Source organism: Esox lucius, chromosome 20 (assembly GCF_011004845.1).
Source record: "Esox lucius isolate fEsoLuc1 chromosome 20, fEsoLuc1.pri, whole genome shotgun sequence".
Classification (NCBI taxonomy): Eukaryota; Metazoa; Chordata; class Actinopteri; order Esociformes; family Esocidae; genus Esox; species Esox lucius.
This window is the reverse complement of record NC_047588.1, coordinates 24,724,112-24,750,610: the sequence shown is the minus strand read 5'-3', so window position 1 is coordinate 24,750,610 and position 26,499 is coordinate 24,724,112. Positions and strand designations below refer to the sequence as shown.

Sequence of the window (26,499 nt, the reverse complement as noted above, 5' to 3'; positions counted from 1 at the left end):
CAAAAGCTGTTTCATGGACAGGTGTCATTTTTTCTTCAATTTAGTTGGTAAAAGGTCTGGAGTTGATTCCAGGTGTGGCATTTGCATTTGAAAGCTGTTGCTGTGAACCCACAACATACGGTCAAAGGAGCTCTCAATGCAAGTGAAACAGGCCACCCTTAGGCTGCAAAAGGAAATCCATCAGAGAGATAGCAGGAACATTAGGAGTGGCCAAATCAACAGTTTGGTACATTCTGAGAAACCAGAAAAGGAACCAGGCAAGCCTAGTACATCCGGCCCACGATAAGACTTGATGTATGTTGCTGTCCTCACATCGAACTCCGGGTTAGCGCTTATTTTGGTACAGGTAATTCCATTTTTCATATTTTTATTCAGTACTTGATTCTCTATCGGGCATTGCTGGGGAACCACTTTCTGACGGGTGTTTAATTGATTTTTTTTACAGAAAAATCCAATATAGTGCAGCTTTACATTTTTTCAGATTTAACCAATGCATTTGTCTAACTCAGGGGTTCCCAAACTTTTTTGGCTGACGAACCCATTTCGATATCTAAAAATTATTGCGACTCCAACCATTGAGGCTATGAGAGTCAATTTTAAAACATTCTCCCTCGACCCCATTTTCATATCAGGTATTACATATCAGGGTAACCTCTGGTCTAACTACAGTACTGTAGCTATCTGGCAAAAACATTGCCACCATGCAACCAAAACTAGGACCACAGTAATGGAAGGACAAATCTAAAAGAAAACGTCTAAATATGTGTAGAAGTTAAGTAATGGCTGATTGGGACTGAGTAGGTTATGAATTGAAAAGATGTGACATAATGAATTACCTGTGTTGAAAACAAAGGGATTTGAATGTGGCCTAGTTATGAATTATACATTAAACAATAAAACGTTTATGACCTGTTTTTTGGACAGTAATATAATTATTGTTAATACATTTTTTGGCCCGTGGTTTGGGTCTTAAATGATAAATTCTGTCCTGGGCCCTGTCATTCCTGTCGGCGTCCCTGCTCCACAAATAGCATATATGAACTGTATGGCTTTTGCCACTGGCCATTTTAATAGCTTATTATCCAGTAATAGGCTCACTAGTATCTACTAACTTATTACTTGGAATAGTCAAAAGTATTGAGCAATTTCTATCGAGACTGAAGGTGAACTTTACGCAACCAAAGCTATTTCATTTCATGGCACAACAATGTTGGTTTTTCTTTGAAATTCATACAATAACTATCAATATAAATGACAACTGACTTTTTCGTCAAGCGAAGAGATGAGAGAATTGTGGAAACCCTACTCTTTTACTGCCAAAGGGGTTTTGATCTAGCCTATATTACCCCAAAAATGCATGCATGGATGTGTACTTCAAAAATCCACAAGAAATGGTCGAAGTATAACCATAAACTGTTTTATTTTAGGCTTATTATAAGATTGTGGATACTGAAGATTGTAGTAAGTTTTTGTCTATAATCTTTTTTGACTGTGGCTAGCCTCATGTTCGGTAGTCCGCGTCGTTAATCACTGTGCTATTTAACAAGGGGTATTCAGTCAGTCATTCACTTACTCACTCAGTAAATTACATTTGTTCTTCGTGGCTGGCAAAAAGAACACGCTGGTGTGCTCTGCAACACAAAAAGGCCACGGAAGAAAACAGTGGTGGAAGATTGTAGGATCCTTTCAATGGTAAAGAAAAACCCCTTCACAACATCCAGCCAAGTGAAGAACACTCTCCAGGAGGTAGACATGTCATTATCCAAGTCTACCATAAAGAGAAGACTTCACGAAGGGCAGATACAGAGGGTTCACCAGAAGGTGCAAACCATTCATAAGCCTCAAGAATAGGAAGGCCAGATTAGGATGCCAAAAAACATGTAAAAAAGCCAGACCATTTCTGGAACAGCATTCTTTGGACAGAAGGAACTAAGGTTAAACTGTACCAGAATGATGGGGGAAAAAAGTTTTGGAGAAGGCTTGGAACAGCTCATGATCCGAAGCATAACACGTCATCTGTAAAACAAAGTGGAGGCAGTGTGATGGTATGGACATGCACGGCTTCCAGTGGCACTGGGTTACAAGTGTTTATTGATGATGTGACAGAAGCAGCCGGATGAATTCTGATAATTGTAGGGACATATTGTCTGCTCAGATTCTGCCAAATTCAGCACAGTTGATTGGACAGCACTTCACTTTAGAAGTTTTTTAAGGCAAAGAAGTGGAATATTCTAGAATGGCTGAGTCAATCACCTGATCTCAACCCGATTGAGCATGCATTTCACTTGCTGAAGACAAAACGAGGCAGAAAACCCACAAACAAATAACTGAAGACAGCTGCAGTAAAGGTCTGGGAAAGCATCACAAAGGAGGAAACCCATGCTTTTGGTGATGTCCATACATTTCAGACTTCAGGCCGTCATTACCTGCAAAGGATTCTTGCCAAAGTATTAACCTCCTAAGTCCTGAGCTTTGATAATGTATGCATTTTTTATTTATCTTAGGTATTTGGGATTAGTAGGACCTGATAAGTATAATATCTAATCATGGCGCAGACAACTGTCCTCTAATAAGGACAATAGGTTTAAGTTAAGCAGAATTAAGTTCATTGTGAAGGAAGCGTAAAACGTGTCCTCATATGTGGACACAGGGTCTCAGGAGGTAAGAAATTTACATTTTCTTTATGATTGTGTTAATTTACCTTTGAGCCCCTGAAATAAGAGGACTGTGTATGAAAATGGCTGCAATTCCAAAAAAAATTATACAATATTTTTGTTCAACCCCTTGACTTAAAGCTGATAGACTGCACTTCAATTGCGTCTCGTTGTTTCATTTCAAATCCACATTTTGGCTTACAGAGCCAAAATTTAAAAACTTGTGTTAGCCTCCAAATATTTCTGGACCTAACTGTATTAAATGCATATCATTGGATGTATTAAAATGAGACATCCTGACATCCAAAATCAAAACTCAGTGATTCCTACTCAAGTAATGTGATTGGATTTTCAGATATGGCTCTAAAGACACAGTAATGATATACATTTTTCATACTTTGGGGATATTAATTACACCTGCCTTAGTTCGAATGTTGTTTTTCTGTGCATACACTTTAAATCATACAACTAGCAAAGCATGGCGTTAAACATACATGTATTGCCATCTAGTGGTGATAGCAGTAAAAGACCAATTGCTTCCAATATCATCACAGAGAAGGGAAAGGATGAGCATAATCAGACTGTTTTTATTGCAGTAGATATATCTCCCTCACTGTGCACCTAGAATCTTGCTCTTCTTCAGCTAGCTCCACATCCCTCATCTCTTTATTTATTGACCACCAGTAAAGAAATCTGCAACAATCAGATATACAGAGAGGTGTATGACATTATCCTGTAAGGCAGAAGTGTAAGGCATCTCTATTATACTGTTTGAGTCAATGATGTCACATACACATTTTTGTGTTTTACATAGTGTACAAATGTAGAATGAACAGTAAATAATATTTGTCAGCTTTATGTTATTTATTAGCCTAAGTAAGTATTCATTATGAATCATGGAAACATTTGGAGATAGGGCTCAGAATTGCCATTTTGAAATTTAGAGTATCTGTTCACACCTAAGATCCAAATGCAAAATGGCAAAAAAAAATTAAACCCCCCCAATAAACTGTAAAATTAAGCCATTGGTTTTAAGTTCTCTGGAGCTGCATCACTGTGTAAATATTAATTCCTACAATGGTCTATACCAAACAAATATGTGACATCAGGTCCAATTGTTTGATCAGCCCACATACATTTTGATGTAGACTATTTTATTTGTCTTTCTGTAAGACCCAGCTGCGATTCAGCTTCAGCACATGGACATATTCCCCTGTAGATTCCCCTGTAGAAATATCTGTAGAAGGCACATTTCATGGTTCCTTCAATGGTGTCAAGCTTTCATCCCCAAACCACAGTACGGCCACCACCATTCTTGACTGTTGGTATTAGTTTCTTAAATGTTTAATGCAGTGTTTGGTTTTTGCCAGACATTACTGGGCCCATGTTACCCAAAAAGTTACATATTGACTCATCACATTGTTCCAGAAATGTAAAAAATCATCCTGAAGAGCAGTTATCTTCCACCTTCCTACTCAGCCATAAATACACATTTTGCCAGTGTCTTCCTTATGGTAGAGTCATGATATCTTACCTTAGCTGACCTTAATAATCCCTTTCATTAGGTTAAATTAACTAGAGTGGTAATAGCTTTCTCACTCCTGAAGATTGTTTGATTCATTACCTAACACACCAACCAAATGAAGCACACAATTTCGGTGTATTTTTTATGTTACTGCAACAAACAAACAGTTCTGATCAAATTAAATGTGATGAATGTCCAACAATGCAGACAGGGGGGCAAATACTTTTTACCAGACAGAAGACTATTCCCCTTTGACTCATTTGCGCCGTCACCTGTTTCCATAGTGAGGCGTACCTAACAGTAAGAAAATGGAGCTGCTTTGTAAGGTCATACAATGGTAGAGTTGAATCATTAGAGCAAACAGCAATTACTATTAAAATACCAAATGAAATCATGTTTGCAAGAAACTTTCAAAATAAATACAAAAATTTATATTTTCCAATAGATCTATAAAGACCAGAATTTATATTTTCCAATATAACTAAGCCTACTTTTTAACATGAACATAGCAGCAGCAACTTATACAAACGTTATGCTACATGAGGGTCGGACACCTGTCCCAAATATGTATTTTCAAACTTGAACAGGAATCTTCAAGTCCTCATCATTCTGCTTCAACAGTGGCACTGTATAATTCTATTCTCCACTATCAGTAGGATCTCTGGAGGACAGACGTGCAACAGGGCATCAATGCTGACAAGCCATATTTTTATATATATATTTTTCTGTTCTTTGAAGGAAAACTGAGTTGTGGATTATGATATAATTTGGTTAAACACTGATCTTATGCCGTCCATTTGAATCTTTCAGTAGTATTTTATTAAACTGCTCTCGTTTGGTGTGAATCAAGCATATAGGCGTAATCTAATTATGATACTTCTGATTGGGCCTCATATGGTTTTTGCATCTGTACTAAAACTAAAGATTTATAAACTCATATATTATATTGTGGACTTTTTTTTCTTTTTTTGAACGAACATTTATTTCAGTACTTTGATTAGTCCTTCAGAGTTCCTGTTATTCGGTTTAACCTGATGTACTACGAATCACAATAGCTATGTCTTCCATGGTCAATGTCATTCCCTTCTCTGAATCCAGGCACATTGTAATGAATGGAATGCCGGGTGAGTAAAAGGCTTCTAGTCTCCATATACAGTTCTACTCATACGTTTGCATACCCTGGCAGAAGTTGTGACATTTTGACATTCATTTTGAAAATATGACTGATCATGCAAAACGATTAGTGATCATAAGAAGCCATTTATTATCACAGTTGTTTGGGTCCTTTTTAAATTATAATGATAACCGAAATCACCCAAATGGCCCTGATCTAAAGTTTACATCCCTTTGAATGTTTGGCCTTGTTACAAACACACAAGGTGAATCACACTGGTGTAAATGGCAATTAAAGGGGAATTTCCCACACCTGTGGCTTTTTAAATTGCAATTAGTGTCTGTGTATAAATAGTCAATGAGTTTGTTATCTCTCACGTGGATGTACTGAGCAGGCTAGATACTGAGCTATGGGGAACAGAAAAGAACTGTCAAAAGACCTGAGTAACAAAGGTGATGGAACTTTATGAAGATGGAAAAGGTTATGAAAAGATGTCCAAAGCCTTGCAAATGCCAGTCAGTGTGGTTCAATCACTTATTAAGAAGTGGAAAATTAGGGGATCTCTTGATAGCCAAGGTAAGGTAGACAAAGAAGGATTTCAGCCAAAACTCCAGAAGAATTGAACAGGGGTCAGTTAATTTTTTTCTCTGCTGCCATGTTTTGTTTTATGATTGTGCCATTCTGTTATGACGTACAGTTGAATGTGAATCCCGTAAGAAATATAAGACGTGTTTTGCCTGCTCACGTATGTTTACAAATGGTACATATATTACCAATTCTCCAAGGGTATGCAAACTTTTGAGCACGCCGGTATGTGTTTTAGACTAGGCCTTGGGCCTAGCAGAAACCACTAGAAGAAGTCTCCCTTTTGGGGGAACATCTTAATAGCAGCAGGGGGTGTGTGAGCTTTCACCAAGTTCTCTGTGCAACCGACATTCTGTGATTTCTTATGTCTCCTGGATCTACGTGTGCAAACCTTGCATTCCCTAAGCTACATCATACCAACAACTATTCCTTGTATGTACATTCTGCAAGTACTGATGTCGTCATCTATACAGTTGGGAGGGAATGTAAACTAATGTAATGTAAAATCAGAACAATTGTCATGACACTAATTTGACTTGGTCTTTGAACTTGATGGTTGTTCCCATACATGTACAAAATAAAACCAGAAGTAATCAACTGCTATATCAACAACCGAAGAGCTTATTTCTTTATACATTAACAAGGGCTTTTATCAAGGGCTTTTATCAGATATTACACACATACACCAATCAGCCTTAACTTTATGACCACCTGCCTAATATTGTGTAGGTCCCCCTTTTGCCACCAAAACAGCCCTGACCTGTCGAGGCATGGACTGCACTAGACCTCTGAAGGTGTGCTGTGGTATCTGGCACCAAGACGTTAGCAGCAGATCCTTGTAAGTTGCGAGGTGGGGCCTACATGGATCGAATATGTTTGTCCAGCACATCTCACAGATACTCAATTGGATTGAAATCTGGGGAATTTGGAGGCCAAGTCAACACCTTGAACTCATTGTTGTGTTCCTCAAACCATTCCTGAACCATTTTTGCTTTGTGGCACAGCGCATTATCCTGCTGAAAGAGGCCAATGCCATCAGGGAATACCGTTGCCATGAAAGGGTGCACATGGTCTGCAACAACGCTTAGTTAGGTGGTACGTGTCAAAGTAACATCCACATGAATGGTGGGACCCATGGTTTCCCAACAGAAAATTGCCCAAAGCATCACATTCCCCCGCCAGCTTGCTTTCTTCCCATAGTGCATCCTGGTGCCATGTGTTCTCCAGGTAAGCAACGCACATGCACCCAGCCATCTACGTGGTGTAATAGAAAACTTGATTCATTAGACCAGGCCACCTTCTTCCATTGCTCCATGTTCCAGATCTGATGCTTACATGTCCATTGTAGGCCCTTTCGGCAGTGGACAGGGGTCAGCATGGGCACCCTGTCTGGTCTTCACACACAGTATCCCAAATCCCCTCACCTTTAAGGTAGCATTTACAATATCCAATTTTTCTGCTGATCCTAGTATGAATTGAGCCTAGCTGAGCCTTGTGTGAACTGTGTATTGTCATTTTCTAGTTCTAGGCTAGTAGGCTATACTGTTTCTTATGGTTTATTGTGAGTGCTTGTTGTGTGTAATGTATTGACTAGGTCAGGAGTCACTTGTGACATGCAAGAGAAATAGGCTACATTCAATTTAGCAATAAGGCAATAAGGGGGTATGGTATATGGCCAGTATACCACAGCCAAGAGTTGTTCTTAGACACAACACATGGTGTCTTGCACAGGACTAACATTGGTTTTGGCTATAGACTTTAAATAAAAGAGAGAAATGGTTTCTGACAATAGGCCTACGGTAGTAAAAGGTGTTGTTTTAGGTGATGTGTCTGAGGCATTTTGAAAGCTGCTGGTGTACTTATGTGAACAGTTTCAACAATCATGTGTTGTTTCACACAAGTGTTGTTTCACACCTGCTGTTTTCACTCTTCAGTCTGACGTTTTGGGTGAAAAATATAGAGAACATAAGCCAGTGTCACTAGAAAAAACTAAATGTGTGATAATTGTTGTGACATTCTTTTTTTTCTGTGCAGTACTGTACATGTTTGTTGAGATCAAACTTTTATCAAATTATTTGAAAATCCTTACTGAAAATAGTATTCTGTTCATAATTAAAATGTATAAATGTCATTCTTGGTAAATAAAATGTTGCAATATGATACATAATACTCTGAGGTATGCCATTACATTTTTATGTGATGTAATTTTGTATTACTAACTTGTATTACTAGTTGTTTTTCATTTAAAAACATGTTCATCACTGATCCATGTAAGACTCTATATGAAATCTAGAGACTAAGATGTATGAGGTGTAACACATTAATCTCATTTTACATTCAGATTCAAACATTGTTGATTAGCAGCACTTAAGAAGAGCAATTCAATGTCATCAAAGCAACATGGTTTTAGTAAAGCATGAAGGCCTGAAGAGGCTGGTTAAACATTACATTTTACTTAAATGTATTTAATTTACTTAATATACTGTAGAATATCTCCATCTCCACGGGAGGCAGGGATTCCACTACTGCCAAGGGTATCTACATGTTTGTGTATGTTCACTGTATAACTAACTGTTGAGCTGTGGATGAGAGCAGTGCAGACTGCATATACAGTAATGGTACAATACAGCCCTGTTCCATTACCCAAGAGAAATGAAGAGTAGCATCAGCAGGGAGGTCAGACAGGCAGTGAGGAGAGGAGGAGAGGGGAGGCGGAGGAGCGCGAGGGACATTCCAGCAGGCTTGGGGATAATCCTTCCCCCTGGAAGCAGAGACAGGTCAAATATCTCCTGTAGCTCAATATGGCCCCCCACCACCTGAGGGATGACTGGGTTAGAATGAGGAATTGGGGAAGGGGGAAAGGATAGGGGGAGAGATGAAGATGGCGTGTTATACAAAAATGTCGGGGTGAGAGGTCAACAAGTCACCATTACATGAGACTGATCTTAAATGCATGTCTGTCCACAACACTGTCTTTACCTCTGAGGTAGTAGTAGAGTCTGACCAAGGAGCGCCGGTCTGAGTAGATCTCACACTGGTATGTACCTTGGTGCTGCAGACCAGCTGAGGGGATAGAGTACATCCTGTCTGTCCCTGAGGTCACCTCCTCAAACTGATCCATCTGCTGGGTCTTGATCTGCAAGATTATTGGAATAATATCTCAAGGCAAGTCCATTATACCCTTTAGTATAGGAACTATGTCTCCCTTACAGCTCACTGTCACTCACCTCTTCTGCAAACCTCCAGACCACCTCAATCTCATAAGGCAGAGGAAAGGGAACGTCACACCTCATCCGTGTCCGGTTGTTCTCTATGACTGTGAGTTCCTTGACTGTAGACACCGTAACGCCCAAACATGCACACAAGTACACAGGCACACATACTGAAATCCAAATCAAGGAGAGAAATGCTTGGGCCACACCTGATGGTGAAGCTGCCATCATAGGGCAGCAGACAGTGGCAGTCTGGGACATCTTAACTGGCACCTTACAGGAGATCCAGTGAAGGGGCATAGCTGTGATTTCATTTTTAAATCCACTCTGAATTTATTACCTAGTTTAACTAGGTAACTAGTTATTTTGGAGACAAGTAGGGTATTATCCGGCATCTATACCAGCACAATCTCTTAAGCTCTGCGTCCCATATGCATACAAATGCTTACCTATGCCTCAATACGTGAATGCATAAGTCAACACATTTTGTAACATAGCGTGGACCTGGAGGGGGCACTGCTGGTGCGGTCCTGAGGGAAACCCTTGATCCCAGCTCTTTACACATTTTCCCTCGACCCCGACCAAAGCACATTAATCCTCTTGTTTACGTGGCATGTAGTGTTTGAAAAATAGAAGTTCCGTATGAAGGTTACTATAATAGCGTACATGTACTGTGCTCTAAGTCATTCATCCTCACTTGGATATGCTTAAAGAATGACAAAGAAAAGAATGTGCTTCTTAGTAAGTGTGAATAAATACTAATAAATAAATGCATTAAATAACATCGTAGGCCCCTATAATCAAGTGGACGAATTCCTAGTTTAGTCAGAATAACTACGAAAAGGTCCGGCAAACAGAATTACATGCATTGAATTGAGCGTCGGATTTACGGACAAATCCTAGTTGCATCAGGATAACTACATATTACCCACATGCCATTGTGTCACAATACGACAAACCTCTATGATATAGCCCATAACATTCCAAACAATAACATTAACACACATTTACAAGCAGTAACAATTAATTTCCCATAGCTACTCTTAGTTTAACAATAAGCAGGGCACAAGTCAACAGAATGAACTTATTTATATACATGTAAATCCATATTTAAATCCATATTTGAATGTATTTCATCGGGCAAGAACATCTTAAATATTAAGCTACAACTTGTACAGTAGCTCACTCCAGTTCATTCCACCATGTAAGATCACTTCCAAAAATGTATCTTTCAAATCATGACGACACGCCATCATGTTGCATATAATGCAAAGTCAGGCAGCTAGATAGAAGTATCCAAGCTGCCGGGTTGATTAGAAGGGAGCAGGAAGGACTGTTGAAAGTTTCTTCTGCATGGAGTTGAAGCCTTTCAGAGAGAGGAAACATTTTAATACCTTGAACATTTATCAACTGCTAGATAGGAACATCACTGAAAAACTTTCAATGGATCATATCAATCAATGACAACCACAACGACACACAAATTGACTGGTGGCGCAATCTGTATGACATGGAGACTTCGCAAAATGAATCTTACTACATTTATTTTTTAGAACTAGCACGTCCTTCAATCCACACTGTGGAATCTTCGTGCGGGGGTTTTGGCCCCCAAAAAACATTCCTTGCTCCTTCTGGCCAATTAATGTGAAACATCTCTCATGATGGACGCCACCCTAAACTCACCCCAGGGTGAAGTGCTCCTTTAAGTTAGTGGTGGAGAGTTGACTTCAGTTATTTAGATTACCAGACTCCTTGTCGCTCGACTACTAGCGTCGACTCCAATTTCTGGGTTTTGAGTGTCAATTTCACAATAAAACGATTACTTGACACCTAAAAGATGCAGCATTTCATCTGCATATGAAGATTACCAATGAGGAGTTATTTTGATTCATTCATATTGTCTTAATGATCAACAAATAAATCATTTACAAACTTTAATCACAGATTCCTGACAGGTTAATCAAGTTTTTAGATCAAGCTGTCCACACTGATTGACAGAGAAGGGCTGGCAGCTGAAATATATTATACTCTAACAGGCATACTTTTGCCTAGCTCTCTCAGAAATAACAGATTGTTAGAAATAAAATTATTAGGTCTAGCAGAGTCATTTAACACCTGCCTGCAACCCACCTGCCCTTCAACACCAAATTATTTTATGACCTTTAACCTACTTGCCTCACGGATAATACCATTATATGAGCTGTTCTGCGCATCAGTAATGACCATTCCCACACAGAACTACCTTTAAATATTTAGATGATGTCAATCTGAAGGAAGTCATAATTGAAGTAATTCAGAGCAGAAACCCATGACAGTTAATTTAAAGTTAGTGTGAATGGTTGATGCATGTTTTGTTGTTTGTTACTTACCTGGACAGTCCAGTGGGAACTCACAGGAATCATACTGGCAAGTGATGCAGTTGTAGACATAGCCAGATGCTTGAAAGCCTAAAGAACCAATGAGAGGAAATGGAACACATAGTACACACTTTTTCAATAAATTCACTAGCATATTAGATATTAAATGAAATCTGTTAAAGGGATTCTTAGGGATTTTGTGAAGTTGGTTGTTAATCTACATCTGGGAGTTAGATGAACTGATGGATCCCAATTTTGTGTTCCCTTAATTTAAACTGATCACTCTAGTGAAATTGCTTGTGTTAGGACAATGATTAGAAATGTAAAATATTGGATGATCTGCATTTCTTCCAGAAATAACATTTAACACTGTCAATACTGTGAGCAGAGATATAAAGGTCCACACAACCATGTTAACCTGGGAAAGTAGGTTAGAGGGACCTGAACCATCCCTTTAATATAATTGTATACCATGTTGGTTTTATTATACTGTAACTACGATACCTATAATAATGCTGGTACAAAAGCATGTTCACAACATGCATGCATTCATTTATTTACTGTAGTTGGAATCTCTTGTTGAGACTGAGCATGTGATTGCAAATATTTGTTTCAGAGTATATGAGGTTTAAGAAGAAGGTGATGCCGGAAGGAACAATGGATGTGAAAACAATCACTCACCACATGGAGGGAAACATCCAGAAGCTGGATTTAAAAAAGACCAAAAACAGGAATGAAAGAAAGAGGAACACAAGTTGTCCTTTTTCAATTGACATGATTCCGTATAAAATAAGAATATCATTAAATATAAAAGCACCACTCAGAGGTTACTTAGAATCACACAGTTTGTTTCGGACAGTTATTAGAATCTAGATCGTAGATAACAGGCTTGAGAATTAAAACAGTACTCTGATGTACAACACATTACAAATATATTACAGAAGTATGGTTATACAATATGGTTTGATGCATTGTACAGGGGGAAATAAAGGGGAGAGGAGGGGAATGTCTCACCTCTAGGCAGTTTGGAGGCAGCCGCAATGAAATTGTCTGCAGCTGTTTGTAACCTCTCGTCATATACTGTGTCTGATGGATAGAAGGAAGAAGAGAACAATCCCCATTTTGTGTGTGTTAGTTTGATAAAGTCTAGTTTAGAGGTGCTTAAACTCCATGGCCACATCTACACGTACAAATTATGTTTAGAACCAACAACAGTTTTCATGTTTGGGCAAGGGATCCATGAAAGGACTTTGGAAAGTGTAATACAATAATACATTGTAATACTGTTAATCAGTAAAAAAGTACTGTATGTTCTCAACAAAGCAATATGGACTTGGGAGGCATTCAGATACACTACCATTCAAAGGTTTGGGGTCACTTACAAATGTCCTTGTTTTTGAAAGAAAAGCTAATTTTGTGTCCTGTAGAATAACATCAAATGTTGATTAATACAGCATAGAAATACAGCGTAGACATTGTTAATGTTAAAAATGACTATTGTAGCTGGAAATAGCTGCTTTTTATTGGAATATCAACATAGGCATACAGAGGCCCAATATCAGTAAACCATCACTCCTGTGTTCCAGTGACACATTATGTTTGCTAATCCAAGTTAATAATTTTAGAAGGTGATCATGTGATTATTAAACAAACTTTTTGCAATTAAGTTAGCATGTTGTGCTGATTAAAGAAGCAATAAAACAGGCCTTCTTTATACTAGTTGAGTATCTGGAGCATTAGCAATTGGGGGTTCAATTACAGGCTCAAAATGGCCAGAAACAAAAAACTAACTTTATTCTGAAACTCGTCAGTCTATCTTCCAGTGTCTGTTCTTTTGCCCCTCTTAATCTTTTCTTTTTATTGGCCAGTCTGAGATATGGCTTTTCCTTTTGCATCCCAGAGCCATTATGTCAGTAACTTTACTTAATCTTACACTAACCTTACATTATCTCACTAACCTAATCTTAAATTGAATTTGTAGCATATCATGATATGTTTTAGTAGCGTTCGAAACATATGACATGTAATGGGATTCGTTACACATGTAACGTTTTGGCAAATTAGTAACATATTTAGGTATATAATATACTCTTGGTAGCACATTGTAATGTAAATTAATGTAACATATCTTACGAAACTAATTTACGTATGATATATTACGTATTCCCTTAGTCCACATTGCAGTACCTCATGTATCTCAACCCTTTCTGGCAGGGTCCATATTAGTACAATATATAGACCATGGCCTTGGGAGATTTTGGAGATATAGGAACTGGCTTGGCTGCTACTCCTATTTCACTACTTTTACCCATTCTAACATTAAATAAAAAAATACCTGAATGAATGTTCACCTGCTTCTTACAGCAAGCCATTATGTCATCTGAGTTAATGTACAATGTATGTAGACTGACAGTGATACAGCATTTTGGCAACAAAATCCACGGCAATAATATAACTCTCAACATCAGTTGCAGGAAAGCATATACAGTCGTCAACATGTGGAAGGCAAAATTATATGGGAGTGATGTGGACAAAGGTTTTACCATTATTCTGGTTTTTGTCAAACTCCTCAACGATTGGCATGATCTCAGCATTTAGGATCTCCTTCAACTTCTGGTCATAGCCTTTCCCTGAGAAACACACGAAACCAAGTTCCTATCATCACATTTGAATTTCCATTTTGGGGAGCCGAACTACTGGACCTATATAAAGCATGATCTCTTTTCTCACCAACTCGCCCAGCCTCAATCACTTTTGGCTCATTGTCAAATATCTTCTGTAGTTTTTTAAAGCATGAGTCTACATTTCTAATGTTGTACTCTGTGAGGATGTGTCCCCAGCACAGGCGCATACTGTCTCCAACCTCCACGTAGCACTGATAGCAGCTAGAAGACGACGTGAACATTGTGCTAGCATACAGAACCCACAAAACCCCTTTCCACATCTTCAGGATGATGTGCCGTTATGGGTGAACGTTTGGTTGTGGTTTTAAAACTGACTGGAATGTTGTGATGTTAAATATCCATGTGCAGTATGATGTCATAAAGCTTCTCACTGTGATATAGATATTCCAGTATTCCATTTGGGTTGCACAGCGGATGAAATGCTATGTTTTAGTCCCATGGTTCTTAGACAATGTCAACTGAGATGGAAATGTACTGTATATAATGTAAAACCACACCACTTATATCTGACAATGACAGTTTAATGCTCTCCCACTTCATCACTGGGTATAACAAGGGAGAGTATTTCATGTGCAATAGCTAATGGGTATACTAATTAACTAAACTGGAGCAGCAGAGCTTTCTTTTGCATGTGTCGGTTTCTCCACCTTTTCTCTCCATTCCATTGTCACTGGCCCTCTCTCTCTGCTACCACAATGCACCAGTTTTACTGCAGAGCAGAGGGGTGGAGTGAGAGAGGAACAAGAGGAGGCGGGGAAGAAGGGAGAAAGGGAAAACTAGGTAGGGGTAGATAAAGAGAGAATGAAAAATGCTTACAAAAGTGTAACAATACAGAGTAGAAGTTTGTCTGGAAGGAAACTGACAGGAAAATTAAAGCTAAGTGAAAACGAGGGATAAACTCTGAGCAGCAGAGGACACTAAAATCAATGGGATAGTGAGTGATGGAAAAAAGTGCCAATCCCTAATTAACGAGATTTATGCACACAGGGAGAGGGAAAGAGATTTAAAAAAGAGGCAGAAAGAGGGACAGAAAGGAAGAGAGATGATGAGACAGAGCAGAGAGAAGAGGACAAGAAAAGAGAGTACTAATCAAGCCTACCGCCTCATGGCATTCCATATACCTTCCCCCTCCAGCCCCACTCCCCCTCCAGCCCCGCTCCCCCTCCAGTCCCGCTCCCCCTCCAGCCCCGCTCCCCCTCCAGCCCTGCTCCCCCAATTCCTCTCGGTGTGTCTCCTTGGTAACCAGACAGGGTTCCTAATACACCAATATATTTCCAGTGACAGGGTGAGCTGGGTACTAATGCATTCATCTGTCTCCACGCAGACAAGCTAATCAATATTGGCCAAGAGTCTGCTTCAGGATTGCCAGAGTCAGACAGCCAGTCAGTCAGCTGCGCTGGCTTCCCAGCTGGGGAGGGACAGTCACCAATGTGTGTGTGTGTGTGTGTGTGTGCGTGTGTGTGTGTGAAAGAGAGAAAGGCAAGAGCATGAAGAGAATATGTGTATGTGCATTGTTCTGTATTATGTACCCAATGAGAAAGAAAAAATAGAGAAAGACTGAGAGATTGAATGTGTGTGTATGTGCATTGCTCTTTTTGTGTAGACACTTTGATTCATTGTACAGAAGCAAAACGTTCATTCTGTGTTTATATACATTTAAGAATGAAAATGCTCTTCATTAATATTTAGTGTCTAAGAGGCCAGCATGGCAATAATTCTGGATGGCTTCATGTGTAGACATTACGAAGATGATAGTCTGTGATATGTCAAATGTCTGCTAATGGCTTTGCGGCTCTTGGATCATGCTGTGGAAATTGTACTTCTAGTGCTTCAGTGCTTTAATACTTCAATTATTCCGCAGAAGCCTGGAGAGAGATAGACAGAGAAAACGAAAGCAACAGCAATGTTGGAACCGAGGTGTATTCTTCAATTAGACACTGATAACATGTACACCTCTGGAGTCCTTCACATTCAGATGCCAAACATAGCTAAAAACATGCTTTCTTCACACGTTCAACCCGGCTCTCATACCATTCACATTGCTCTGCCTTTATTAATACAGACTTATATACTGCTTAAAAAAGACTAAAAGGGTGTGCATACTTTATTTGATCCTTGTCTTCAAAGATGATAACTGACAGGGTCACAACCCTTGACTGTCTTTTGATTGGTTCCCGTGATGGGTTAAACACAAAGTCAGCCAATAGGGTTGGCCCCCTGAGGTCACTCCAGCAGTTAGAGTACAGACAGACATCCTTTCCACAGGTATTTGCTGGTAAAACAGAATCCCACTTTAGATGGGTAAAAGTGGTACAACAACATTGAGTAGAGATTTGTGGATTGGATAGGGCACTATAACATACGCATGCACTTGATAATCTGTAAATCAAGCACTATGCCATCACTTTGCTTTGCTGTATACAGGTGTATGGAAGAAACTTTGAACACCTTTAAACAGTTGAATGATAAAATCCTCTCCATGTCATTATTCATACTGGGACAAAATATATGGGAAATAGTAGAGGTCACTGACGTGTTAAAAAAACATCTCCTACAGCAACTCTTCTTTTCCTCCAAAATGAAGGACATGAATGCAGCCCTGTTCCCGAGGACCTCACCTGTGACCTGCTATGACCTCACAGGTTAAGGGTCTCAGGGACAGAGGGGCATGCTTGGAACAGTAACTTTGCAGGTGTTTCACTTTGCCAAACGAGCTCAGTTGGGAAAACGTCTTTTAAGAGGAAAATCTATGACGTCATGTGACATTTTCGGTTCTGCGGCAACAGACCGGTTCCTGTACGGGTTTGATGCAGAAACGCAACACATCTAATAAATAAGAAAACATGTAACATAATGCATGTACTTTCTCCAAAGAGGCCAATTCTGAGTAATAACTACTACACATACATGGAGACTCTTGTATTGACAGTAATATGTTCTTGTGATTGCACCCTCTACATATGTACCTATCATGCAACATAATATATATACATACTAAATATATATACTGATTCACAATATACATACCTACTGTACTAACCTAAAATATTCTGTGAAATGTAATATATTCTAAATAACATCCAAGTCCACTGAGCAGTGTCACTCAGAAGAAAATAGTTTCAATCTATCAACTTTCCCTGCAATATTCTACACATAAGCACCTGCTATGTAACACTTGAAGACAATCTCCAGCCTGATTGTGGGGATCTGCTGTGCTACTATTCAACACTACTATGCTGGACAGACAACCACCTCCAATGCCAATAATGGCTAAATCTGCAGTCTAAGACTTAAAGCGCAAATATCCTATTTCTCTCTTTAACCGCTTAGTGGTTGAGCTTCTGTCTCACTGTTTTAACTACCAGGTAGATGCTGCCTTTGTTAGTCTGCTGGTTTAAAGCTGTGCTCTAACTTACCGGGGGAGACAGTGCTTAATGTTGGTGCGGAATAAAGGAGGATGTTAAAAGTTGAAGAGAGAATCTTCCAGATCCATCCTAGGAACTGAACGCAATGTCTCCAAAATGTCAGACTCTACATGGGGAGGAAGGAATGACATTCTGTGATTCTCAGTTACAGTTAAACCCTCAAATACAGTCATGATGTTTTGTAGTTACTGAGGCATGTCTACTTGACTGTTTAACCATGGGCCGGTTTCAAAGACACGAATTAAGCTTTGTCTAGGACAAAAAAAAATGCTCAAAGAACTTGATTTATTAGTCCTAGACTAGGCTTAATCCATGTCTGTGAAACCAACCCTATTTGTCCAGTCCAATAGTCCTATTGTAAGAACATTGCTGAACAGTGCCACCTGTAGGTAGACAGTCTGACTGACTAATACAGAATCTCTGAAAATAATTTACAATAAGAGAAAAATACAGTCAATCATTTAAAGAGACAGTCCAGTTAAGTTTCAGCCATTTAGGTGTCAGTTGATTTCTGACCAGAAATTGATAAATGTTAATGAATGTTAATTAGGGGGGCCAGTCTTTATAAAAATTTGAGAGGAAAATACATTTAGAAATATTTGGATATGTTTAATCACAACTTCACGCACCAAATAATTAAGTACTGTATTCAAGTGCACCTTTTTATCTATTCAGTGCAACTTAATTACATTGTCTTGTTTTTACAGCAAAACCGCAATCTTAAACTCAATATTGCTTTTGGTCTGTACGCAGGTGCGGACATAAGCCAAATAGTGATACATTGCAAAGACATGTCTGCCGAAAAACATTTCCTTTTCCATCAGTCCCCTTACTAAAAAAATATTATTTTTATATGAATTGCCAAAACCCTTTTCCTTCTAAATGCATAGTGGAATATTATTAATGTGAGAGAAAGAGGAATGACAGAGAAATGCAGAAAACCAGAAAACCTAGAATATGGTGAACAAACACGATAGAAGATACATTATTACCTACACCAGATATAGTGTCATAGACATGAAGACAGTACTCTCTCATTTCTCTCACACACACACACACACACACACACACACAGAGAGAACTCAGCCACACACGTACAGACATGCATATAAACATGAATACATTCGCATAGACTGAACTAGAACGTATCTTCCTCTGTCCAAAGTTCCAGTGCATCTCGGCTGCCAAACCACTAAATTGAACACAAAGGATTGAAAACACAAAGGAATTTAACTTAGCCTGTTTTTAAAAACGACGGCTTCATTAAACAGAAATTTGAAAGCAAATCAAAAAAGAAGCATGCACTTTCGTATCCTTCACCCTTTTCTCTTCCTCTCTCCCGGTTCCTCTGTCTGTCTCTGCTCTACGGCGGCTGGGTCTGATGGCTCACTGGCTACTGGGGCCAGACAGAGAGCCCGGTGGCAGGTACGGCTCAGACAATAGTATTGATTCTATTATCCTGCATGTGCTCTGCTCTACCTACCTCCCCCCGGCAGCACAGCAGAGCCACCAAAGCCACTGTCTTCTCTCCATCAATCTGCATCAACGGGAACATGAACAAACACATTCAAACACACACAAGCTGACACATTCACGTGCACGTATATGCAAAAAATTTCTTACACACATGAGCAAACACACACACACACAAAGTATGTATTTTCGCTTTTGCTTCTTGCTTTCATGGTCTCACTCTTCAGTCTCCTCTCCCTGCTTCGAGCATCCCTCCCACTTTTGCATGCCCTGTCCCCATTCTCAATCTCATTCTCTCTGGCTCTCTTTGAGCCTCTCTTTCCCTCTCTCTCCTTTTTGCTCACTCTCTACCCTCCATCTCCCTCTCTCTTTCTTTCTCACGTTTTTTGAGCATCATGTTTCCACTAACCCGCCCAGCCCCCTCTTTGCCGTCTGTGATGGTGTGTGTGTGTGTGTGTGTGTGTGTGAAAAAGGAAATAAGTGTATGTGTAAGATGGGGAGCATGGAGGGTGGCGGAAAGGCTAGGAAGCAGAGAGAATGGAGCTTGAGCAGGGATGGTACACAAAGCCAAGGAGTGCAGAAGAACCTGCAATCTTGATTTCATGGCTGACTCCATTTAAACCAATCATCCATCCATTACATGTGTGGCTAGATTCATAATACTGCTCTATAGTACAATAAACACTGGCTTGTATGACAAGCAAAACACCAAATCAACCACCCAGATAAGATGTCCAACTCAGGCAAAATACACAAACCATTAGAGTAAAATATGTAGTCTAGTTCATTATCTCCATAAAGACAAGCATTAATGGATGGTAGTAGTCAAAGGCAGATGCCAGACTTATGGCAGTCTGCCGGGAGATATGTTGCTTTCAGCTCCTCAGAGAGAACATCCTGTTACCTCATTTGTACATATGTGTTTATTGTATAATATAATCAGAGTTCCTCTGAGGGGAATGCGGACCTGAAACAGATTTTTAAAAAAATTGCTTGTCTGTTCTGAGATGACAGAATGAAACATCTGATGTATGTATCATGATTTGTCATGAAGTTCTCTAACCTTGTTATAAGTTAAAGACCATCAATAATGTGCATGTTTTTGAGGGCGCGGCCAGGAGTTTCTAAATAATATCTATGTGTGTATGTGCATGTGACAGTGGCTTTGTTTGCATCCATGTGCTTACTCCTTAAAAAGAACATCTCACATAGAACTGTATGGATATTTTGCCCCATCAGTAGCTGTGTTTTAAACTGCATTTAACCAATGAACCACCAACAGGTAGGGTTTAAGGACTGCAGGCATATTTGCTCGAAAAACAGCCCCCATAAAAGAATCAAAGCAGAAGGCTTCTAATACAGAACTTCATGGGAACCCCTTTAACATTCCAATATTGCTCTTTATAATGGAGGACAACCTTAACCATTTAGAGTTTTCTAGAAAACATGACAGTACAGACACCATAGAATTTTTTGCCAAAACACATCTCAGTCCTTTTCTGAAAGTAGGTTAGAATACATTTGAAGGGAATACTTTAAAGCAGTACATTTCCTTTCAAGCTCATGGCTGCTCGTCTGGCTGAACCAGCCAACCGTCTCTGTCTCGGTGTCTGAGCCATCCTCTCCATGCTGGTAGCCATTTGCACTTGAAACGCAAGAACCGCTCTCTGGATATGCTGCCGAGGCTTTGTACACACATACACACACACACACACACACACACGCACACAGACAGGCTGTTCTAGACAGGTGCATCTGGCCATGGCTGTGCTCCGCAGCGCGCCACTCCACTGTCAGACAAAGCACCGGGAGTGTTCCAGAAGGTGTGACGTCATGTTTGTGCTGCTCCAACAGTCTGGCATGCTGCACTTCATGTGTTCGAATTCATGTCATATAGTGTAGTTCACACAGATTCCTTTACAGCTGAGTGTTTGTGTGTGTGATGGCTAACAGAATTGTCTGCCCTCTGATCAGCCAACTGGACAACTTCTCCAGTAATCTGATCAATGATATCATAATAATGGTTGGAACTTCTTTTGAGATATAAGAACAGAGAAAGAAATCCCAAAACGCTGTCCTTGGCCAACAAAAAAATATAAATGAAGGGACAAATTACAGAGACAAAAACGTAGAGAAATCTCAACACGTCCTCAACCTGTCCTCGACATACACGTTTGACATCTGTCTGGGACGGCGACAGGAGAAGGCTGGACGGGGTACAAAGACGAGTCGTGTTTGACGGTGCCGAATCAGCAGAATTGTGATATAACCCCCCTGCGCCCCTTGTAGGAGAAGAGGAGAGATGAGCCTCAACGCAATGCGGATGCCTACTGCCTCAGCCACTAGCCAAGACAGGGGGGAGGTGGTTGAGTTAGCAGGGAGGGGGAGTTGTGAGCGTTTGGCTGTTCACAGTCACAAGCAACTGGTATATTTATCTGACCGTGACCACCAACCCCAGGGATAAAACACAGCACATGTGATTTGAGCAGAGAGCATTGTTAATGTTACATCGAATGAATGTTTATGCCTGACACCCAGCTAAATAGCTACGTGATATGATGTGCTTCTCGTATACGAAAACAAAGAACCCAGTTGAAGAAGGATAGAAGAGACTGGACTAATGATGCCATCATGTAGGAAGAACAGGCGTTAGTGGATTCTCTGTTTTAGAGGATTGGGCAAATTTCAGGGCATCAATGATCCAGACCACAAAGCCAGAGAAGACAAAAAGACACTGCAGAATAATAGCAAAATTGTCTTGTGTTCATAACCAGACTGATGTTACTGCTACAAAATAAGGGAGTGAGAGAAAGAGGTGTAATGATGCAGGGGCATACAGGCCTATGATATTAGATCTTAAGGTCTGGTAAAAGGTGTTAGGTCTAGTTAAAGACTTTAAGAGGCACATTCACAGAGGGAAAGCTCTGTGACAGTATCTAATTTGGCCATCAAGAAGTGGTAGCCTACAGTAAGTGGGCTGGAAGTGCACACATTACCACTTCCAGAGCCTCAGTAGTGATATGTGATAAGACTGTGTTCCCTACCTCCCTAAAGCCTGGACATGTAGTTCCCTGACACAGTACCCTGGGTCCTAGACACATGCTGTTAAAATGGACTGATACCAGTGGATGTAAATGAGACCCGACAGGAACGTCTTGCATTCCATTTAATCCAACTCATCTCAGCACTTCATCTCACATGGTTCACATAAAGAAACCGGTTCTTAATGCACTGTTCGGTTATATGGTCTGCATATCTTGGATGTGACCCAAACGACCATGAGTGTGTTGTCTTCTTCTGGAAGTCCAATACACAGGCCCAATACTTACCAGTGTTTGGGCTGGGGTTGTGACTCGGTCAGGGGTTATTGTAGGTTGTGTTAACGCTGCGGGGAAAGCTAGAAGGTTGTACAGTTATCTCCGGGCTATTTATTATGCGAAACCATACAACCAACTACCTCACGCCGCGGCGCACATTCTGGAGTAGCAGTCCCTCTGCGACGTCTTCGCCAACAGCTCAGGGGTCTCTCTGTCTGTTCAGTGTAGTAGTACATTTGTCTCTTCGGTAATGATAATAGAGTAGTGCACAATGTGACTCAGGCAAATATTTCCAATAAAAAAGATTCAATGTCCCATTTTGGGGATTGCCCCATTATCACAATACTCCTACAATTAGAGGAGTTTAAAGAACAGACACATGTTAGGATGCACAGCCCTTTCAAGAAACCCAATCCTGATTCCCATTCAAAATCCTACTTTCCCTAACACCTAACATTAATTAATTAATCCAGACCAGTTTCCTCAAAAACCTTAACACCAAACCTAGTCCTAACCATGACCCCTACTCCCTAAATGACCTTTTACCACATGTGGTCTGTTTTACTATCTTTAGAGGGACTGAAAACCACACACCCATACACACACACACACACACACACACACACAGGAAAATGTCAGGCAAAAACCGTGAACCCAATAACCAACCACCACCGCACATTTATTTCTGAGGCACTATTGCCCTCTTGTGGAGACTGACCTGGCTCTTCCTTCTACCTCCCTCAGATCCACTCTCTCAGAAGCATTCTAACAAGACCAATGTGCAATAGAGTGAAATATCTGTTCTGACCCGTTGGTGGTTTTAAATGCATTATTGCATACTATCATTGTACACCATGTGTATAATGCATATCCTCTTCTGGTAGTTTTCATTATAAACACATTATTGAAATGTAATAAAATACCATAAATGCTGTCCTACGCTATTTGTATTTGCTGTTGTCATCACAACTTTAAGCCTAATTGTAGTTTATGTAGTTATTAACGTTTGCTGGCATTTTTTAAAAGTACACAAAAAAAATTATTTGAGATTATGTTTATTATTGTTACCTTGTGTTCATCAGGAGCTACAGCTGAACCACATTTGCTGATTCAAGTTTGAATGGGGAGCACATTGACCTGCTCTAAAGGAACTAGGCTTGCAAAGACAGTCAAATCCTCCCTGGTGCCCTGGCTGAGACAGTTGAGCACAGTAGTTGAAATGATCATGAAATTATCCTGTGAGACTGTAGTTGTGCTACAGTAGCTGTGAGATATATTGTTTGTGTCTACCCTGCCATCTAAAATAACTCTGTCTTTGTGTACGTGCAGAAGAGTGTTTGGGAAGGCTACTGCAAGGTCTGTGTAAATGGGTGCAGGGAGTTCTCAGATGACTTCAGCAAACAACAAAAAATAAGGAACGGTTTACGTTCTGTGAACTAAAAACTCCCTCTCTGTGGAGGCTGGTGTGTAGACAGACAGAGGGAAGACACATTTATTATGAGAACTCTCTTAGCCAATCAGATGATGCCAGGGTTACCATGGCTATATGCTGGCGGAACCATTAAAATGTTGCCAGGTGGAATTTTCCTTGTCCTCATGGTCCTCTTCATCTACAACCCCCCCCCCCCCCCCCCCCGCGCTCACATTCCTAATCCCCTCTGTGCGCTCCTTCCCCCCTCCCCTCCACCCTGAGTAGTTCCTCTCGCCTGTCCCAAAGTGCTCCCTCACTCCTCAACCGACCTTTATCTGCGCCCGTCTAGGTCACTCCACGTTTCCCGCCTCTTATCATTTTTGCCAGCCTTTCTCTGCATTCCCCATCCTGTCACCCCCCCCCCCCCTCCTTCCACTTCCCCCTCTTCTTCCTCTGCTCGACCTGCTTTCTTTTTCACAGTCAAATCACCAAGACGTGCAGCGTGGTTGTGTCTGTCTACTTCTCTTGTCACTCTTGTGTCTCTTTCAGTCTATCTTTTTCTCTCTCGCTGTCCTCAGATCTGTTTGTGTGTCTGGGAGCCTGATGCAATTTAACCGTGTTCACTGGCCAACAGTAAGGCAGTGTTTCCCTAGAAGGTTGAGGTAGCCTACATTGTTAACTGCCTGCCAATCCACTCCTAAACCTTCATAGATGTGTATATACTACAGAATTACGTTGGGATGAAGTGTTTTCACTTGTATCCGTTCAACTTTTCACTTGCAAACACTCACACTATCCTGTTGCAGCTGTTGCCTTAGAATTGTACACTGTATCAACATTTTTGTGTGTTTGTGACAGGGAGACATAATGGTGTCATTCGGCGCAGTTGGATGGAGAGACAGTACGAATAACGCTAGAGAGATGAAATGTAGACAGGTAACAGATGTGCAGTATCTAGTCTCCCGAAAATCTATTATTATTCACAGCTTGTTCTCTTTCCCTGACACAATGCATGGATACATTTGAACAAACTTGGCCAAATACTGGATGACAGTTGAAATTCAAACAATTCAAATACTTTAATTAACAGTCACTAATGATTACTCCATGAAATGGGACAGATGGGAATAATTTTTGTTGTGCAGATGGGTAGAGCTCGAATCAGCTGGAATATGTATTCGGTTTTCAAACTGCGAGCAACGTTCCTGTAACACACACTAATCTGCCCAACACCAACTTCATACGTACGCCAACCAAGGTGGCAAAATGAGCGTTGCCATGGGAACCTTTTCCCTGGCAACCTCTGTCAGCTTGGCAATGTGCCAAACCAATGGTTGCTAAGGCACAGCTGTCAATCTTTGCCCAGGCAGTCATGCCCATAGCCCCTCCAACATATTACCTTGATATACATGATGTGGACATGGAATATCACACATTTACATAAAGTGGCTTCAGAAGATGGTGGTTAGTAGAGCACAATTGGAAATCCATTTGTAACAGCAGTTATACAGATGGTGCTTGGAAGAACCTTATGCAGTACCAAAAACATTTAATGTAAACCAATTGAACCTTTCCGTGTCAAAAACCTATCTTAAGAAACCCCTCTGAAAAACGTATTTGATAAACCACCGTGTAAGGTTTAAATAAAGATATTTTTGTGATACATTTCGAACATCAGTTTTTAGTATAATTTTCTTTTATAAAAGATTGTTAGTGACAACCTGTCAAGTAATTGCAGCCATTAGAGGTGTGTTTTTTTCTGGCCTCCCATGTACTTTTATTATTATGTTGATTTCAATTTCCCATAAATGTATTTACATATTCTAATATTAATAATATTAACTTTGCCATGTAGCAAAAAATATACACTCCCCTAAAGGATTATTAGGAACAACTGTTAAATTTCTCATTAATGCAATCAACCAATCACATGGCAGTTGCTTCAATGCATTTATGGGTGTGGTCCTGGTCAAGACAATCTCCTGAACTCCAAACTGAATGTCAGAATGGGAAAGAAAGGTGATTTAAGCAATTTTGAGCATGGCATGGTTGTTGGTGCCAGACAGGCCAGTCTGAGTATTTCACAATCTGCTCAGTTACTGGGATTTTCACGCACAACCATTTCTAGGGTTTACAAAGAATGGTGTGAAAAGGGAAAAACATCCAGTATGCGGCAGTCCTGTGGGCGAAAATGCCTTGTTGATGCTCGAGGTCAGAGGAGAATGGGCCGACTGATTCAAGCTGATAGAAGAGCAACTTTGACTGAAATAACCACTCGTTACAACCGAGGTATGCAGCAAAGCATTTGTGAAGCCACAACACGCACAACCTTGAGGCGGATGGGCTACAACAGCAGAAGACCCTACCGGGTACCACTCATCTCCACTACAAATAAGAAAAAGAGGCTACAATTAGCACGAGCTCACCAAAATTGGACAGTTGAAGACTGGAAGAATGTTGCCTGGTCTGATGAGTCTCTTCTGTTGAGACATTCAGATGGTAGAGTCAGAATTTGGCGTATACAGAATGAGAACATGGATCCATCATGCCTTGTTACCACTGTGCAGGCTGCTGGTGGTGGTGTAATGGTGTGGGGGATGTTTTCTTTCCACACTTTAGGCCCCTTAGTGCCAATTGGGCATTGTTTAAATGCCATGGCCTACCTGAGCATTGTTTCTGACCATGTCCATCCTTTATGACCACCATGTACCCATCCTCTGATGGCTACTTCCAGCAGGATAA

At 40.3% G+C, this 26,499-nt stretch overlaps 1 protein-coding gene across 6 annotated transcripts in view; it reads right to left on the bottom strand.

The window, feature by feature from the left end:
- Positions 1-26,499, bottom strand: part of LOC105019097 (sperm acrosome membrane-associated protein 6) — a 52,830-nt gene that overhangs the window by 14,815 nt on the left and 11,516 nt on the right. The window contains exons 2-11 of one of the 6 annotated variants that reach the window (XM_020041445.2): positions 19,040-19,093; positions 17,548-17,662; positions 13,991-14,077; positions 12,462-12,533; positions 12,129-12,152; positions 11,460-11,537; positions 9,106-9,209; positions 8,858-9,014; positions 8,522-8,705; positions 2,851-3,347 (exon numbers count right to left, since the gene is read on the bottom strand). In XM_020041445.2, coding sequence (XP_019897004.1) covers positions 3,242-3,347; positions 8,522-8,705; positions 8,858-9,014; positions 9,106-9,209; positions 11,460-11,537; positions 12,129-12,152; positions 12,462-12,533; positions 13,991-14,030 — 765 coding nt within the window. In that variant the 5' untranslated portion in view covers positions 14,031-14,077; positions 17,548-17,662; positions 19,040-19,093 and the 3' untranslated portion in view covers positions 2,851-3,241. Of the gene's footprint in view, positions 1-2,850; positions 3,348-8,521; positions 8,706-8,857; positions 9,015-9,105; positions 9,210-11,459; positions 11,538-12,128; positions 12,153-12,461; positions 12,534-13,990; positions 14,078-14,177; positions 15,169-17,547; positions 17,663-19,039; positions 19,094-26,499 lie in introns of those variants that run through there. The other 5 variants (XM_034288985.1, XM_020041446.2, XM_020041443.2 and 2 more) reach the window with 5 other exon arrangements.